Source organism: Chelonia mydas, chromosome 6, assembly GCF_015237465.2.
Source record: "Chelonia mydas isolate rCheMyd1 chromosome 6, rCheMyd1.pri.v2, whole genome shotgun sequence".
NCBI classification, from domain to species: domain Eukaryota; kingdom Metazoa; phylum Chordata; order Testudines; family Cheloniidae; genus Chelonia; species Chelonia mydas.
Window position 1 is genome coordinate 8,475,924 of NC_051246.2, and position 17,704 is coordinate 8,493,627.

The window sequence follows — 17,704 nt, forward strand, 5'->3', positions numbered from 1 at the left end:
CCTCAGTTCAAAGTCATTGTCTTCCAGATGTGCTTCCAGGTGTTGAGATGGGGAGTGGGGAGAGTCCCCGTGATGATGTCACTTCCCCACTTCTGTACTTTCTTCCAGCTTGATGGAAAGATCTGTGCTGTGACGTGGGGGTCAGGCAGTCCCCATGGGTCAAGCAGTCTCCATTCCGTACCTGCCTTCTCAGAGAAGTCTGTGGGATAGTGGGTTGGATGTTGACGAGCCATAATCGCCCCTCTGGCTATGGATGGCTGCTCCTTTGTTTTCAGTGAAAGGCTGGTTGTGGGTGTGCCCAACCTCACCACATATTACACTAACACATACAGCAGCGCTTCATAACTTCATACACAGTGTTAGCACACACAGGCTATTAATGTTCAACAGATCAAGACTTTTAAAATGATGCCTCACAAAGACATCCTTTGTACAAAACTTATAATAATTACATGACCGTGGTGAATACAGGGGTTCCAGGGTGCTGCTTTGAGGTACAGAGTGTCACAGCCAGGAAAGTTTTTAAGGAAGCAGAATGGATTACACAGGTGGGGACACTGGGTTTAACCCAACATGGGCAGATTAGTCCAGATTTGTCAAGGAGGAGGGTCTTGCACCTTCCCCTTAAGAAGCTGGTACTGGCCCCTGTCACAAACAGGATACTGAGCTAGATGGGCCCCTGGTCTGATCCAGGGCAGCCAGTCTTATGTCCCCTTAAGCTCTCGGATGAGGAATTTCTGCTTGGCCTCCAGCACCTGGTAGAGCTGGTCTTTGCAGTCCTGGTTCCAACTCGGGAGCAGGTCGAAGAGCTTCCTCATTTTCTCCGGGTCCGTTCTCTCGGCTCGGATGCTCTGGTACTGCTCGTTGTCCAGCACGGTGTTGTACAGTTTATCCAGCACGCCGTCCACCTGGCGCACCCGTTGGATCAGCTGTTCTCGGTGCTGGTCGATGAAATGTTCTTCTGAGGGGAGAGACAAAGAGAAGAAGAGAATTGCTATTTCTCATCATGCCGTGGAACAGTCAGACCTTCCGTTTCTCTAGGGCCTTGCTCCTAATGGATTCGAAGTTTGAACAAGATTTACAAGCTTCCGCTGCAAGCATCACATTACTCATTGCCACGGATTGCTCCCCCAGCACTGAAATGCAGCCACCTCTGGGGTGGAGCACAGCAGCAGTGCTCCAAAGGGATTGCTCACTGAGCTGTGAAATGCACCTGCCTCTGGGGTGGGACATGGCAGCTGTTTAGTAACAGTAGTGCACAGGGATCACTCGTGAAATGCTGAATTGCAGCTGCCTCTGGAGCGGGGAAGGACAGAGAACAGGGACTAGAATCGATCTCGCAGATAAGTGCCCCAAACAGTTTTTCTCATGATCTGTCTTTGGCTCAATGACTATTCAAGTTTTTATACCCAGTGAAACAGCTCCAACAGGAGAGACTAAGGGCTTCCTCAAAATAGACTAGAGCTTGGTGGTTAGGGTACTCCGCTGGGATGTTGGAGATCCAGGTTCAAATTCTTCCTCCAGAGTATGGATTTGAACCAAGGTCTCCCCATCCCAGGTGAGTGCTCTAACCATTAGGTATAAGAGGAGCACCCCCGCCCCTAGTTTGTGAATCTAGCCCTGCATTTCCTTTGCTTTTATTAAAAAGAGCTGAAATCAAACCATTTCAATTTCAGGTCAAATGAAACATTTAATTTGACCCGATACGAATTCCACCCCCACCCGTCCAGGTTTTCGGAGCTGCCAAAGCAAACAAGCAAATCCATTATTTGCCCCGCTCTATTCATGATCCAAAACAATCTTGCAACTTTCCAATGTGGAGAGTCCCCAGGCTCCAGAGATTTCAAGAAGAGTCGACACTCTGGGAGGATAAACAATGCCGGACACCAAATGATCACAAAGGATCGCAGGGGCTTTCACAAGCATTTTGTGTCCAGAAGTGCTGAGATCAGAGAACAGGTTTTGCGGCTCAGTGAATCCCTACTAACCTGTCTGCATTTGGGCAGATGAAACACAGACCATCACGTCTTCTGGAAGAGAGAAGGGAAGGAGAGTCAGGGGGCTGGATCCAAAGGGTTTTGATTAATGTGGCTGCTGCTGGTCACGTCCTAGCGGGGACTGTTCAATCTGATTGGCTAAATTAGTCACATTGTAATTTATGTATTTATTGCCACCAGGTTGCAGTGAAACATCCATCCATCACTAGACCCTAAAGTGCTGGTTTATTTAGCTAGCTACATCCCTGGATCCTCAAATGCTGATCTGGCTAATCTAGCTAATCCTATTTCATTGGCTGCTTGTCTATCTATTCATCTGTCTATCCATCCCCATACACCCTCCATCCACAACTATCCATCCCTCCATGTCTATATACACCATTCCATGCATGCAACCATCCGTCCATCCACCCACATACACTTACCCATCCATCCCCAGACACGCCCATTCATCCCTCCATCTGTATATGCACCATTCCATCTCTCCACCCATCGCCATGCACACACTTCTGTCCCCATCTTCGGCTGGGCTGAGCCTACCTGGTCTCACCAAGGCCTTCCAGATCGGTTCCCCTTCTATCTTTTCCAACAGGCTGAGCTGCAGTCCCTCCTGCATGTCCCGGATGTAGATCTCCAGGTACGGCTGCTCCATCTTGGGGCCCAGATAACAGAACTCCAGCTCCTGATGGGAAGGGAAGACAGTCCATTAGGAATGACCCTGCCTGAGCCAGCAGACCCTCCTGAGCTCCCCCCTCCACTTCATTTCCTGCGGCGCAGAGGGGGGCACGCCATGCTGGGGCACCGGGTCAGCATTGGCTGCAAGGGGAGAGCGCCTCCTCCTGATCCCCTGCCCTGCTCCCTGCAGCACAGCGCCCCCTAGTGCCACTGCGAGGCACTGGGGTCAAAAATGGCTGTGAGGGGACAGTGCCCCCTACTGATCCCCTGCCCCGCTCTCTGCAGCACAGCGCCCCCTAGTGCCACACTGGGACAGAACAGAGTAAGGACTTGAGGGGCTGGTGATTTTAAGCCTGTCACTCACCTCAGGTATCACCTCAAGCTGGGATGAGCTGGATACCACACAACAGGAGCCAAATTTCAAGGGCTTGGTCCTGGAAGGCTTGTGCACACGCACCGAGGGGCATTTGAACTCATGGTCATTAACGGCCTGTAGGGCACAAGCAGAGCCATGGCTGGGGGATACAGAGCCCCATGCCCGGGTTCCTGCCGTCAGGGTCCTGCTTACCCTGGCCTTCCCGCACAGCCACCCACAACGAGAGGGAAAGGTTGGCTTGTGTTAAGGCCCTGGGCTGGGACCCAGCTTCAGCCCTTGGCTCTTCCACAGACTCCCCATATGGACTCGGGCTAGCCACTGAATCTCCCTGGGCCTTAGTTTCCCATCTGTGAAATGGGAAGAATAATCCTCCATTGGTCTATTTAGATTCTTAACTGCTTGGGGCAGCAACTGTCTCACTTGAAGTGTCAGGGCAGTGCCCGGCCCGAGGGGGGCCCCGATCTCGGCCGGGCTCTGGGCAGCATCCAGCACAATGGATCTCCTCTGCCGCTCGGTGGGCAGTGCCCGCGTGCCCTGCTATCTGCTGTCCCACACTCTAGGCTGACTGGTGGCTCTGGTGCGTGCGGTCGGTTCCCGGTTACCTGTCTCAGGGAGTGGTCATTGGGGATCAGGTAGAGGTGCAGGGTTGTGTTCGCAGACCTGAGTGCCCGGTAGAGCAGTGCCAGGGTGTGGACTTTTGCCTGGCATTTAGACTGTATCTTCCTCCAGAGCACGCCCAGAGGGGAGAAACTGGGGTTCTCCAGCACGGCGTGGAACGGCCTCACCCCTGTTGGCTCCTCCAGGGTCATCCGCCCATCAACGAAATGGGCAATTCGCATCCGGGAGGCATCGACCTCTCCCCCTGGGGGTGGATTATAAAGCAAACAAAGGGGAAGCGTGGGTAGGTAAGTAGAGTGGCCAGGTGGGAGCCAGGACTCCTGGTTTCTACCCTGGCTCTGGGGAGGGGAGGGGAGTGGGGTCTCTGATGGGTTAGAGAAGGGAGGGCTAGGAGCCAGGACTCCTGGGTTCTGTCCCTGGGAGAGGAACACAGGCTGGTGGGTGAGAGCAGGGGCTGGAGGCCAGGATTATGAAGATGAGGAGAAGCTCTATGATTAGGGCTCTGTTTCAGGCTGTGATGTAGCTAAAACCCTAAGAATTACAACTCACAGTGTCACTGTGGGTCTGACTCAGGAGATGGTGGTTATGGCTCAATATGGGTCTGGGTTGCATGGCTGGGTTTCTAGGGTGACCATTCCCACGGTGATTGCAAGCACACTGGCGACTGGGCTTGCCATTACCATGTACAGTTATTTCTACTTTGATTATTTCCGGCCGTACCCGCAAGGCACAGGAAGTGCGGGAGGTGAACGGCTGCCACGGCCCTAGCTGGTTCCACCTGGATGTTGAACAAAGGGCCGGACACCATCCATTGCTGCTTCTCAGATGCGCTCAGATGCTGATCCCAGGAGTCGTATCTGTACTGGATGGTCACGGCTGCTCTTACCTCGAACCCCAGTTCGGTTTCAGAGCAACGGAAGGAGCCTGCCCCCGGGATGTGAATCCTGCACAGCGTGGGGAGAAAAGGGTTAAACAGCACTGGCTGGAACCATCTCACGTCCTTTTCCAACTGACCCCAGGTGCCCTCACATTTATCCCCTTAACTCTGCCTTCAGCTCAGCCCTGTGCTTCGCTATCAGGGTTACTCTGTAACCAACAACTGAAGTTGGGTGACAATGAGAACAGTTGGCCCTTCTCAGACCTGTCCTCCTCCGAGGAGCGAAGGAGAGTCAGCCTAAATGAGTGGATTCATTACGTTCCTCCGCATCACATATGGGAACACTGTCTCCCCATTTGGAGAAACTGAGGCACGGGAGGAGAAATAACTCATCCTAGGTCACTCAGTGAGGAAGTGGCAAAGTTGAGAGTAGAACCCAGATCTCCTCAGTCCCAGCTCCGCTGCTCTGACCCACTAAACCCCACTCCCTTCCTAGAGCTCTCAAGACTCCTGGTTCATTCACCCTCTGCTCTGCTCTACCCACCCACGCAAGCGTCTCTTTACATTGAGCCCACCCCATGGGATGCTGCGCATTCAGTGTGATAGGAGCAGCCCTGCGCTCCCAGACACGGCTGCAGAGAGGAGTGACACCGGACTCCCAGGACCAGCTCTCACCTGTACGTCTCCTGCTTCCTATCTGGGCCCCGAACAGTCTCAGGGTGTATTTCTTCTGGAGGATCCTAGAACACAGGAACAGATGTTAACTCAGCCCCACTGGGGATTTCCCACTGCAGAGCTCTTTGCAGAGGGAACCGGGACAGCTGTGGCCAAGTGGTCAGCTGGGGGCTGTTTCCATGGCCTGGGACCCTGGCAAAGTGGCTGGCAGGGGGGACTCTGTGATCAGCTGGATTCCAGCCCCACAGTCAGTCATTCGCCAGGGGTGTTTCCCAAGTGCCCGAAATGCCCCAGCCCTGAGCACTGGTGAAATTCTCAGAGGTATGGCTGAGGCGAGGGAGAGAAAGAGAGAAGGGAAGTGGTGATAGAGGGACAGACAGAAAAGGATCCGAGTGATCCCACAATTCTTTACCTCCTCTCTGGGACACAAGTCACATTTGTCCTGTCCCCAGGGGTCCCTGCTGGGATCCTCACTCAGGCTGGTCTCTCCTGCGGCTGAGAGGGGGAAAGACCCTTTCACATCTCACCTTCTCACAACGTTGAATAAGGAGCCCCCTTCCCCTGTGCAGAGCAATGGAACCTGGGCATTTCCATCAGCAAACTTCCCTGCAGATGGGTCTGTTCTGTGTGTCTGCCCAGCCCTGACACTGCTGCTGTGTAGTGTGCTGGGCTTTCAAGGCCTGTGGGAAGGGCTCTATGCTGGGCCAGAGGGTGGAGTGGGAAAGACGGGGTCAGGGAGGGGGATCGGGGTGTAAAGGGGAGAGGACTGGGAAGGATGTGGGGCGGGTGGAATGGAGGGAGAGGAGACCCCAAAAGTGGACATTTGGTTTCTCTCTGCTCAGTCATGAGCGAGGCCCATCAGACCACCCGCCACCGGGTCCATTTCAACCTCACTCACCGGCAGCCTTAGCCCCAGCCCCAGCGGAGAGAAGCAGAGTCTGTTGGCAGATGATCTCTGGGGAGGGATGAATTATTAATAATGTCAATAACGTCATTAGCATCTATTTCCCAGGCCTCTTCCATCCCAAACTGCTTTCCAGGATACAAGTGCAGCCACCTCTGGGGTGGGACACAGCAGCTGTGTAACTACCTCACAGCAACACCGCACAGCGATAGCATATCCACTGCTGAAACACAGCCACCTCTGGGGTGGGACAGCCGGGTGAGAGATGCACAGCATCGTCACACAGGGATCATTCACTGAGCAGTGAAATGCAGCTGCTTCTGGGGTGGGGCGCAACAGCTTGCTAGCAGCCACACAGTGACACTGGGAGTTAGGGACAGACGGTGAAGGAGAATCCTGAACCTACTGGACTCGGAGGCTGTGCACAGGGCCTAGTTGCTTGTACAGAATTATGGTTGCCAGGAATAAGGTGGCCCCTTTGGCACTGGGAGGGCCGAAGAACCTCTGGAAGTGATGGGCCAGTGTGTATGGTAGAAGCGGAGGAGCAGAGCTGTGATCGGTGCCACCCACCTTCAATCTCAGCTGTCCCTGCCTCCGAACTAGGGCTGGGCTCAGTCTCGTTATCCAAAGATCCTGCAGGGCAAAACAGAGGGAAAGGGCCAAAACGCTGAAAAAATTAAGCCACATTCTGACCTCAGTGACCGTGGTGTAAATCTGGAGTGACCCCACTGGTGTCAATGGAGTCTGGGCCAGATTCTGATCTCGCTGACCCCGGCTTCCCTTAGGGAAAAGTCCAGCAGGATGGCAGTGAGACACAGCCCCGGCGCTGTCACTGTCCACCCTGCAGCGAGTTCCCATCGGGCCCGTTCCATCCCTCTGGGCAATTCCGGACTCACCTGCTGATGCCACTGCTGGGTTTTCACCAAAGGAAATTAAATCATGAAGAGCTGGCGTGTGACTTGCACGACCTATGGGTGAGAGAGACCAGGAGTAGTACCGGCTGTTCATTAGCAGAGCGCAATGATTTCACTGCTTAGATTGCCAGCACTCTGGGGGTGGGACTTGTCTTTTTGTTCTGTGTCCATACACAATGGGATCCTGAGCCAGGAGTAGGGCTCCAAGGAGCCAGGATAATACCAATAATAAACAACATCAGTAGAGCTCGGGAGGGGGAATGACTGAAATGGATCAATTTCCCCCCCCACCCCCCCTTTTCTTCATGAAATTAATAGGCAGCAGGTTTAAAACAAAGAAAGGGAAGTATTTTTTCACACAATGCACAGTCAACCTGTGGAACTCCTTGCCAGAGGATGGTGTGAAGGCCAAGACCATAACAGGGTTCAAAAAAGAACTAGATAAGTTCATGGAGGATAGTTCCATCAATGGCTATTGGGCAGGGAGGGTGGCCTTAGCCTGTTAGCCAGAGGCCGGGAATGAGCGATGACATGGATCACTTGATGATTCCCTGTTCTGTTCATTCCCTCTGGGGCTCCTGGCATTGGCCAATGTCGGCAGACAGGATACTGGGCTAAATGGACCTTTGGTCTGACCCAGTCTGGCCATTCTTATGATCTTATGTTCATTCAAACTCCAAATGTTGTTGAACTTTGACACATTTTATCCAGCAGGGCTTCTAGCGCTAACCATGATCCTGACCCCAGTTGTTTGGTTGAAAACCAGAAAAAAGCTATAATGAGAAGAGCTTTTCTGATGCAACGTTTTTCCGTCGAGCGATGCCCTTTCATTGGAACTGAAATTGTGCAGATTTTGGCATCTTTTTAGAAGGAGGACGTGGGGGAAGAGGAAGAGGCTGAGGTCTGAATTTCAAGCAAAATGGAAAGTTTGCAAAAATTTCCATCAAGGGAGGTTTGGCACAAGATTTTGGATTTGGTTTCAATTTGGAACAAAAATCAAGGGTCAGCCTCATGCAGAAGTTCACAAAATGGAAATTCCAAATTTCCAGCCGGTTCTCATGATGGCTTAAAAAAAATTCTTCAGTTTTTCTGGCCAAAATGCCAAGTCAATTTTTAAATCTGAAATCTGAAAAATTCCGACCAAGCTTTAGCTGGGTGATTAAAGCAGTGGCTCTCAACGTTTCCAGACGACGGTACCCCTTTCAGGCGTCTGATTTGTCTTGGGTACCCCCAAGTCTCACCTCACTTAAAAACGACTTCCTTACAAAATCAGACATAACAATACAAAGGTGTCAGCCACTGTTACTGAAAAATTGCGGACTTTCTCATTTTTACCATATGATTATAAAATACATCAATTGGGGGAATCCAGCCAGGGTCGAACATGTATCAGTCAGATTCCACTGACAACAGGCACTGGTGGTGACCAGGCTTGGGAGTAACGGTGGCTACATGTGAGGGGATATGATGTTATCTGATTGAAATACGAACTGGGGACACTGGTTTTAAGAACCACTTATCCCTATAAGGAGTGCTGCTGGTGATGACACAGGGAACTGGAGTATCTGAGGGAATTGCTCCTCTAACTTCTTGATAGCCAGTGTGGTGAGACAGAAGTTCTTTTTGTGGGCTGGTCTGGTGTATCTTATAAGTGGAGGACCACCAGGCTTGGGCTGTGACTACCCTGTTTCTTGGCAGTTCGTCCTGGATTGGATACTCTCAGTAATGTCCCACTAGAGCACATCTGTTTACCGGGGGCCATTTCTGTCTTCAGAGCGGGCGCCTCAGCTGAGCCCGGCCCCCCCATCTGCTCCCAGGATGGGAGGGGGAATCTATGCCTTTAAAGGGGAGCCCTCCAAAGCCCATTTGGCTGGAGGGACCTTGTGCCCCAGACATAGGCGTTGACTCCGTGGGTGCTCCGGGGTTGGCGCCCCCATGGAAAAAAAATGCGCCCACTATCCCACCAATCAGCTCTTCCTGCTCCCTCCCAGCGCCTCCTGTCCGCTGCTGATCAGCTGGACCAGAGGAAATCCCCGCTGCTTGTCATGGGGTGGTGGCTGGAGAGATGGGGAGTTCTCTGATCTGGAGGCCCTGTGCCCAGCTGGGTCACTCTGGAGGCAGAGGGAGAAGAGGAGGTGGCTTAGCTGTCTGTGAGGTGGTGTCCAGCCCTCGGGGATCCCGCCCCCTTTGTCACTGCTTCACCTGCGGATGCAGTCGCAAGACACCCAGCGCATGCCCCTAGGGAGCTGGGACTAGAATGGAGCAGACCCAGGGGCCCAGCTAGTCTGGTATCCCACCCCGGGGAGCTCCCTGCCCAGTAACTTCTTTCCCAACACACCTGGCCCCCCACCGAGTGCCTCCAGCACAGGGGGAACGGGACCCCCGGTCTTTTTCTTCCCCGACATCAGTGTGACTTCTCCCACGGCCCCAGCCGGCTGGGCAGGAGGTCCCTGTGGGACACTGCCATAAACAGACTCCTCCTGGGGATGACGCACAGTGCTCTGGGAGCGTTGTGGGAAGGCTGCTTCCATAGCAGGGTCCAGGCAGAGAAAGAGAGAGAGAGAAAAGCATCAAAGAATGGGCCCATCTAGCCCAGCATCCCGACTCCTCCCTGCTGCCCTGGATCAGACCCATGGGCCCATCCGGCCCTCTGCATCAGAGCAATGGGCCCATCTCTCCTGGTTGCCCCTGCCAAGTTCCAGCAAGTCCCACCCTGGGATGCTCGCTGCCCAGATGCCGCTTTTCCAGCACAGCCTCCAACCAGCCCTAGAGCTCTTTCCATGATGTCCAGCCCTGCGTGTCGACTTCCAGGCCACCAGCCGCAGCCGGTGGGGACATCCCCATGAGCTATTATCATGGGTCATCCCCTCCTCCCCCTCATTCTCCCTCTTAGTCTCCTCCCCCAGCTCCCCATTCTCCTCAGCCTGGGGACTAGACCCACCTCTCTGGTTGTACAAGGGGTCCAGGTCTGTAGCTGGGCCAAGAGAGAATGAGAGCCTCAAGCAATAACCCCTTCTAGACCGCTATCCCTCCCCCTGCCCTCCTGGATTAGACCAGCGGGCCCATCTAGCTCAGTATGCCATCTCCTGCCCCCGCAAACTTCCTGCTGTCCTGGCTTGGGGAGGCGGGGGCATGACGGCTGCTGAGAAGGCACACAGCGATGCCACACGGTACTGAAATGCGGCCTTCTCTGGGGTGGGGCACAGCAGCTGGCTAACAGCCGCCCAGTGACAGGGCACCAATAGGAGTTTGGGACAGGAAGTGAATGAGAATCCTGAGCCAGGAAAACAGTGTCCTGGTCAGCTGCACTCACTGCCTGTGAAGGCCTGATGCGGTGTCGCCTTCTTGTCCTGCAACTTCCTTATCCACCGCGAAGGTTTAGGTAAACTCAGGCTTGGGAAGTCGACCTTCATCATCACTGTCCTCCCTGAAAATCTGCTCCGCTCAGGTGGCATCAACCCCACATCCCGCAGCACGTTGACGTCCTCAGAGGACTGTAAGACAGGGCCCTGTTCCCTCATGGGGTCTGGAGGGAGACATAGAGGGAGCGCGTCACACACACAGCCCAATACCTGCCCCCCACCCCTGACCAATGGCCCACCTAGCCTGGGTTCCCACCCCCTCCCTGCTGCCCCAGATCAGACCCCTTGGCCCATCTAGCCCCATCTCTCCCCCCACCCCCCGCTGTCTCGATTCGGCAGGGTGATGACTGTTGAGAAGACACGCAGCAAAGCCACCCAGCATTGAAATGCAGCTACCTCCACGGTGGGGCAGCTGGTTAACAGCCGCACAGCCATGGTGCGCAGGGATCGCTCACCTGCTGCTGAAATGCAGCCACCTCTGGGGCGGGGCGCGGAAGCTGGCAAACTGCCGCACAGTGACAGGGCACAGCTTGGAGTTTGGGACAGGATGTGAACGAGAATCCTGCATCAAGGAGATTTTAGGCCGTACATAGGCCTGGTTACTTGTATAGAGTTGTGTTGCCAGGAGTAAGGTGGCCCCAATAGTACCGTGAGGGCAAACACACTTTTTGGGTCAGTGTGTATGTTAGGCAGACAGAAGCTGAGCTGTTGTCAGTGCTACCCACCTCCTGCTGCCTCTGTCCCTGTACTAGACCCAGGGGTGGATTGAGTCTCTTCACTGAAGGATCCTGAGAAGAAAAACCAAAAGTAACTGAACATCTACTGAAAAATGTGAGCCAAATTGTGATAGCAGTGACCCTGATGTGAATCCGGAGTGACTCCCCTTTCAGCAATTGAGTCAGGGTTAGATTCTGATCTTGATGGCCTCGGGGTAACTCTGGAAGGATCTGGTCCCAAGCAGGCAGGGCTAGGTGGGCATTGCCGGGTCCTCACCCCCTTTCCCAGTAGCTACTGCAGGGCAGTCTGTGTCTCTCTCCCTGGCCCATTGGGGCGCACCCCCCCCCACCAGCGCCTCCACCTGGTTCCCCACAGCTAACTGATTGGCACCATCGGCTCGGTCGTCTAGGCGCTGATGCGGTTGCCTACAGACATCACTTTACAGCTGGTCAGGAATTTTTCCATGAGACCCTTTTTTCCCAGTGACAATAAAGCCTTGTTTGTTAGTAATGAGAACTGCCAGGTTTTCCGGTTCGAACCGTCGTTCCGTTTCCAAATCTTAGCTAATTAGACTTTTGAAAAAAGGAGGTGGGAACCACCCACCCGAACAGCAAGAGGAGTCGAAACCAACCTGAAACGTCCCGAGGGACCTGAACTGAAAAGTGTTTAGTTTTTTCACTTTGCCGAAATATTTGAGATTTTGCTGTCTCATCCCGATCAGGGACGGGAAAGCTTACTTGAAGGCTTGAAAATTTCCACAGGTTGGGAAAACCGTGCCCTGGCCAGCTGCACTCACCGCCTGGGGAGGCTTGATGCTGCTTCCCCTTCTTGCCCGTCAGCTTGCTGAGCCACTCCAGAGGCAGAGGCCGGCTGGCCAAGGATTTTTTTTTTCTCCCCTTAAGCGCTGAAAGACTGCTCCCCAGCTGCTCATCGGTGACCTCGGAGAGGTGTGACACAGAGCCTACAAAGAGTCCAAGAGGGTGCGTGTCATACACAGGGCCCGTTCGGGTGACCAGATGTCCCGCTTTTATCGGGACAGTCCCGGTTTTTGGGTCTTTTCCTTATATAGGCTCCTATTACCCCCCGCCCCCTGTCCTGATTTTTCACACTTGCTGTCTGGTCACCCTAGGCCCAGTACTTGCCCCCCTATGCACCCTGAGGCCTGACTGGCCCCCTAACTAATGGGCCCATCTAGCCTGGGTTCCTGCTCCCTCCCTGCTGCTCCAGGTCAGAGCCACAGGCCCATCTAGCGTAGTATCCAACCCCGCCCCCCCTCCCCCACATACTTCCTGCTGTCTTGCTTTGGTGGGATATGACAGCCGCTTAGAAGACACACAGCGATGCTAAACAACATTAGAAATTAGCTATCGCTGAGGCGAGGCTGCTGGTTAACAGCCACACAGCGACGGTGCACATGAATCACTCGTCTGCTGTTGAAATGCAGCCACCTCTGGGGTGGGGCACAACAGCTGGCTAACAGCCGCACAGTGACAATGCACAGATTGGAGTTTGGGAGAGGATGTGAGCGAGAATCTGCAATCAAGTAGATTTCAGGCTGTACACAGGCCTAGTTACTTGTACAGATTATGGTGGCCAGGAATAGCACTGGGAAGGGGGACACATTTTTGCTGCAGTGGGCCAGTGCCTATGTTAGACAGAGAGAAGCAGCGCTCCCCTGCGGCCGCTGTGTGTGCAGCAGAACTAGGGGTGGATTCAGCTTCTCCACTGGTTAATCCTGGAAAGAAAAACGAAATGGGACTGACATTCTGAAAAATGGGAGCCAACTTCTGATCTCAGTGACCCCCGGTGTGAATCTGGAGTGAGCCTCCTGATGCCAATGGAGACAAGACTGGCCTGGATTCTGATCTCAGTCACCACAGTGTAAATCTGCCGAGTGGAGGTTGCAGGGGGTGATGGTGGGGATAGGGGTGTAGAGACGAGGTTGCATTGGGCAGGTGGGTGGGTTGTGGTGGGCAGAGCGCAGGTGATGGGGTGGGTTGCGGAGGACAGAGTGCAGGTCACGTGGGGTGATGGGTGGTGCGGGGCAGAGTGGACATTGTATGGCATTACACAGCCCTGGTGGGATAAGTGTCATGACTGGAATATTGTAATAGTGGGGTCTAGCTTGTTCAGGAAGGCCAGGCAGAGAAAACAGGAAGACAGGGTTCCATTGTACGTCAAGAGTGTATACACTTTTTCTGAAGTCCCGAAGGAAATGAGAGGCAGAGCAGCTGAAAGTCTCTGGTCAAGATAAAAGGGGTATAGAGTAGGGGTGATGTAGGGGGTCTTCTATAGACCCCCAAATTAGGAGTAGGGGGCGGATGAGGCATTTCCAGAACAAATAACAGAAATACCCAAAATACAGGACCTGGTAGTAATGGGAGACTTTGAACTCCCCAGCCAGCTGTTGGAAAAGTAATGCGGCAAAACACAAGCTGTCCAATAAATTCTTGGCATGTATTGGGGAAACTTTCTGATTCAGAAAGTAGAGGAAGAAACCAAGGGGACAACCGTTTGAGACTTGATTCTGTCCAACCAGGAGGAATTGGTTGCGAATCTGAAGGTGGAAGGCAATTTGGGTGAAAGCAGTCGTGAAAGGATAGATGTCATGATCCTAAGGAAAGGAAGGAGCGAGAGCAGCAGAATGAGGGCAATGGACTTCAAAAAAGCCGACCAACAAACTCAGAGAACTGGTTGTTGAGGTCCCCTGGGAAGAGAATCTAAGGAGTTCAGAAGAGCTGGCAGCTTCTCAAGGAGAACGTATTAAAGGTACAACTATCATAATGAAAAGAAGAAAGATGAAGACTAATAACAGACCATTATGGCTTCAGCAGGAGGACTTGAATGACCTGAAAATCAAAAAGGAATCCCACAGAAAGGAGACATGTGGACAAATTGCTACAGAGGAGCACAAGCATGCAGGGAAACAATCAGAAAGGCTAAGTCACAAAATGAGTCACACCTGGCAAGGGACATAAAAGGCAGAAAGAAGAGGTTCTTAAGAAAGACGAAGGAAAGTGTAGGTCCTCCCATCATTGGGGAAGGAGAGCTAATAATGGATGGCATAAAAAAGGGTGAGATGTTTAATGTCTCTTTTGCTTCAGTTTTCACTAAGAGGTTAATGGTGACCAGATACTTAACGCAATTAATATTAACAGCAAGGGGAAATGACCACAAGCCCAAATAGGGAAGGAAGCACTTAAAGAATAGCTAGATAAGTTAGAGGTTTTCAAGTCAGCAAGGCCTGATGAAATTCATCCTAGGGTGCTTAAGGAACCAGCTGAAGCAATCTTGGGACCATCAGCAATTATCTTTGAGATACGCAGATGACAGGTAAGGTTCCAGAGGACCGAAAAAGGCCAAACGCAATACCTGCCTTTAAAAAGAGGAGCAAAGGGGACCTGGGAAATTATAGAACTCTGCTACCTAGAAAGAGACTAGAACAAATGATTAAACAGTTGGTTTATAAGCCCTGGAGGACAACAGGGTTATAAGGACTAGCCAGCAGGGATTTTTCAAAAACAAATCATGCCAAACCAGCCAAACTTCCTTCTTTGACAATATTACTGGCCTAATGGCTGTGGGAGAAACAGGCAGTCATGATATATCTTGTTTTTAGTACATCCTTTGATAAGGTCCACATGACAGTCTCATAAACGAACTAGGGCTAGAGGAAACAAATATAAAGTGAATGCACAACTGGTTGAAAGCCCGTACTCAAAGAGTAGCTATGAGTGGTTCACTGTCAAACTGGGAGAATGTATCTAGCGGGGTCCTGCTGGGGTCTGTCCTGGGTCCTGTTCACAATTTTCATTAATGACTTGGATGATGGAGTGGAGAGGATGCTTATAAAATTTGCAGATGACCTCAAGCCGCGAGGGGTTGCAAGCACTTTGGAGCACAGGATTAGAATTAAGAAGGGCCTTGACAAATTGGTCTGAAAGCAATAAGATGAAACTCAATGAAGACAAGTGCAAAGAAGTACACTTTGGAGGGAAAAGTCAAATGCACAACTTCAAAATGGGGAATAACTGGCTGAGGTGTCGTACTGCTGAAAAGGATCGGATAAGTTATAGTGGGTCACAAATTGAATATGAGTCAACAATGTGATGCAGCTGTGAAAAAGGCGAATATTCTGGGGTGTATTAACAGGAGTGTTGTATATAAAACATGGAAGATAATTGTCCTGCTCTACCCAGCCCTGATGAGGTCTCAGCTGGAGCACTGTGTCCAATTCTAGGTGCTATACTTTAGGAAAGATTAAGATAATTTGGAGAGAGTGAATGAGAGAGCAACAAAAATGATCAAAAGTTTAGGAAATTTGACCTACAAAGAAAGTTTAGAAAACCAGGCATGTTTAATCTTGAGAAAAGAAGGCAGAGGGCGGACCAGATTACAGTCTTCAAAAGATGTTCAGGGCTTTTATAAAGAGGACAGGGATCAATGGTTCTCCGTGTCCACCAAAGGCAGGACAAGAAGTAACTGGCTTAATCTGCTGCCAGGGAGATGTAGGTTAGATATTAGGAAAATCTGTATAACTCTCAAGGTAGCTAAGCTTTGGACCAGGCTTCCAAGGGAGGTTGTGGAGTCCCCATCACTGGAGGGTTTTAAGAATGGGTTCGACAAACACCTGTCAGGGATGGTCCAGGTTTACTTGGTCCCACCTCGGTGCAGGGGGCTGGACATGATGACCTCTCATAGTCCCTTCCACCCTGAAACTTCTGTGATTCTCTGGGGTGATGGGAGGTATGGGGCAGAGAGGGGCGTGGTCCAGGACAATGGCGTGGGGGATGGGGCAGAGACAAGGTTGTTGGGGACAGCGGTTCATTTCCAGGGGCAGCCCTAGCCTCTGCTGCCAGCTATCCTTGGGACAGTGGATTGGGGAGGGCGGGGCACGGTAGTTGGGCAGCAGGATGTGCCAGTTTGCAGTGATGCAATGGGAAGGCCGGGCAGGGAGCGGGGACTGGATCAGGGATGGGATTGTCCCGTGACTCTGTTCCCAGTCGCTAGCGCGGATAGCTGGGGGAAGACGCAAGAGGCACTGGGCGACCCACTGGGCCCGGTCTCCTCCTGCCTGATAACTCACCAGCTGCCCTTGAGACTTCCATTGCAGCTTGTTCTGCACTGCATAAAGCCTGGGCGAGCAAAGCCAGCTGCAGCCCATACTCCTCCCCATAGTAGCTGATCAGCAGCTTGGCCAGGGCCCCCGGATCGGCTCCCTCCAGCAGGGCCTCGGGGATGCGCTGGTATCCCTCCTTCAGTGGTACTTTGCTCAGCTTCTCTTTCCATCTCTGGAGCTCGTCCTTCCCCAGCCCTGCCAGGGTCTGCAGCAGGTGCTGTCTCCCCGTCCCCTCCATGCTCCCTCGGAGGGCAGCGGAGCCGAGCAGAGAAAGAATCAGGAAGCTGCATCAGGCAGGGCTGGAAGCGATTGCTCCACTTTAACCAACCCCGTTGCCACACGCCTCCCTCCTCCGGCCTGTTCCGCTCTCTGCTTCCCCGCAGCCGCAGCCTGGCGGCTCTGCTCCGCTCCCGCCAGCCGGGGAGGGAGACCGCAGCCCCCTGTGCACACGCCTGATGTGGCCTGTCCAGAAGTTAGGGCTCTCCTCTGCCCACGCTGCCTGCCAGCGGCGATAGCAGCTTGAACCAGCACGAGGAACCGAGCCAGTGATCCTAAAGGGAAAGCAGATTTCGGACAGGATTCAGTTACGCCGGGTTCAATAAGCTCCGAATCTTGCTGTGACTCCATTGACATCAGTGGGGTCACTCCAGATTTACACCGGAGGCTGCACAGTTACATAAGAAGGACAAATTCTTACCCTGAACAGCAATAGACAAAGGATTATCGTCTCCAGTGTACAGATGGGGAAACTGAGGCATCCGGAAATTCCCAGGTGCTAAGTGGGCTGGTTCTGGGATACCAAGATGACCCCCAGTTCTGGGATTTCCACCATCCTTGGATTTAGCTACTGCAAGGGTGAAGATTGTCTGTGCCAAGGGCCCCAGACTGTGGAACTGTGGAACTCACTGCCCCTGGAACGAATTGCTAGCACCTCCCCTCTCCCCCTCACTGCTCTACAGCCCGAGTGCACAGGGAATGAACTCCCGCAGTCTTCACTGACAATTTCACATCACTAGGGCCCGACCAAATTCCCGGTCCATTTTGGTCAATTTCATGGTCATAGGATTTTAAAAATAGTAAAATTCATTATTTCAGCTCTTTAAATCTGAGGTTTCTCGGTGTTGTAGTTCCAGGGGTCCTGACCCAAGAGGAGGTTGTGGTCGGGGCGGGGGGGGGGGGGGGGGGTTGCAAGATTATTGTAATGGGGGTCACGGTATCGCCACCCTTACTTCCGTGTGGCTGCCGGCAGCGGCGCTGCCTTCAGAGTTGGGCGGCTGAAAAGCGGCGGCTGCCGGCCCCCCTTGTGACCCCCTCCCGCGACCCTTTATTGCGTCGTGACCCCCCGTTTGAAAATGCTGGTCTCCCCTGTGAAAGCTGGATATAGGAGAGGGTAAAAGTAGACACGAGACCAGTTTTCGTGGCGAGACCAGATTTCACGGTCCATGATGCATTTTTCACGGCCACGAATTT

The 17,704-nt window shown here is 52.8% G+C and overlaps 1 protein-coding gene across 2 annotated transcripts; it reads right to left on the reverse strand.

The window, feature by feature from the left end:
• Window positions 1–382: 382 nt before the first annotated feature.
• Window positions 383–16,514, reverse strand: LOC119566345 (NACHT, LRR and PYD domains-containing protein 1a allele 5-like). 2 transcript variants are annotated; one of them, XM_037898981.2, is made up of 16 exons: window positions 16,202–16,514; window positions 11,912–12,076; window positions 11,124–11,186; window positions 10,350–10,562; window positions 9,375–9,557; window positions 7,019–7,090; window positions 6,693–6,755; window positions 6,117–6,173; window positions 5,631–5,713; window positions 5,219–5,283; window positions 4,387–4,610; window positions 3,651–3,910; window positions 3,037–3,162; window positions 2,538–2,679; window positions 1,989–2,030; window positions 383–961 (listed from the first exon to the last, which is right to left on the reverse strand). In XM_037898981.2, exons 1-16 carry the CDS (start codon window positions 16,470–16,472, stop codon window positions 705–707), a joined length of 2,286 nt encoding a protein of 761 aa, XP_037754909.1. In that variant the 5' UTR covers window positions 16,473–16,514; the 3' UTR covers window positions 383–704. The 2 variants fall into 2 exon arrangements, with proteins under 2 accessions (XP_037754909.1, XP_043404921.1); XM_043548986.1 differs by lacking the exons at window positions 383–961; window positions 1,989–2,030 and adding an exon at window positions 2,031–2,135.
• Between the last annotated feature and the right edge of the window lie 1,190 nt (window positions 16,515–17,704).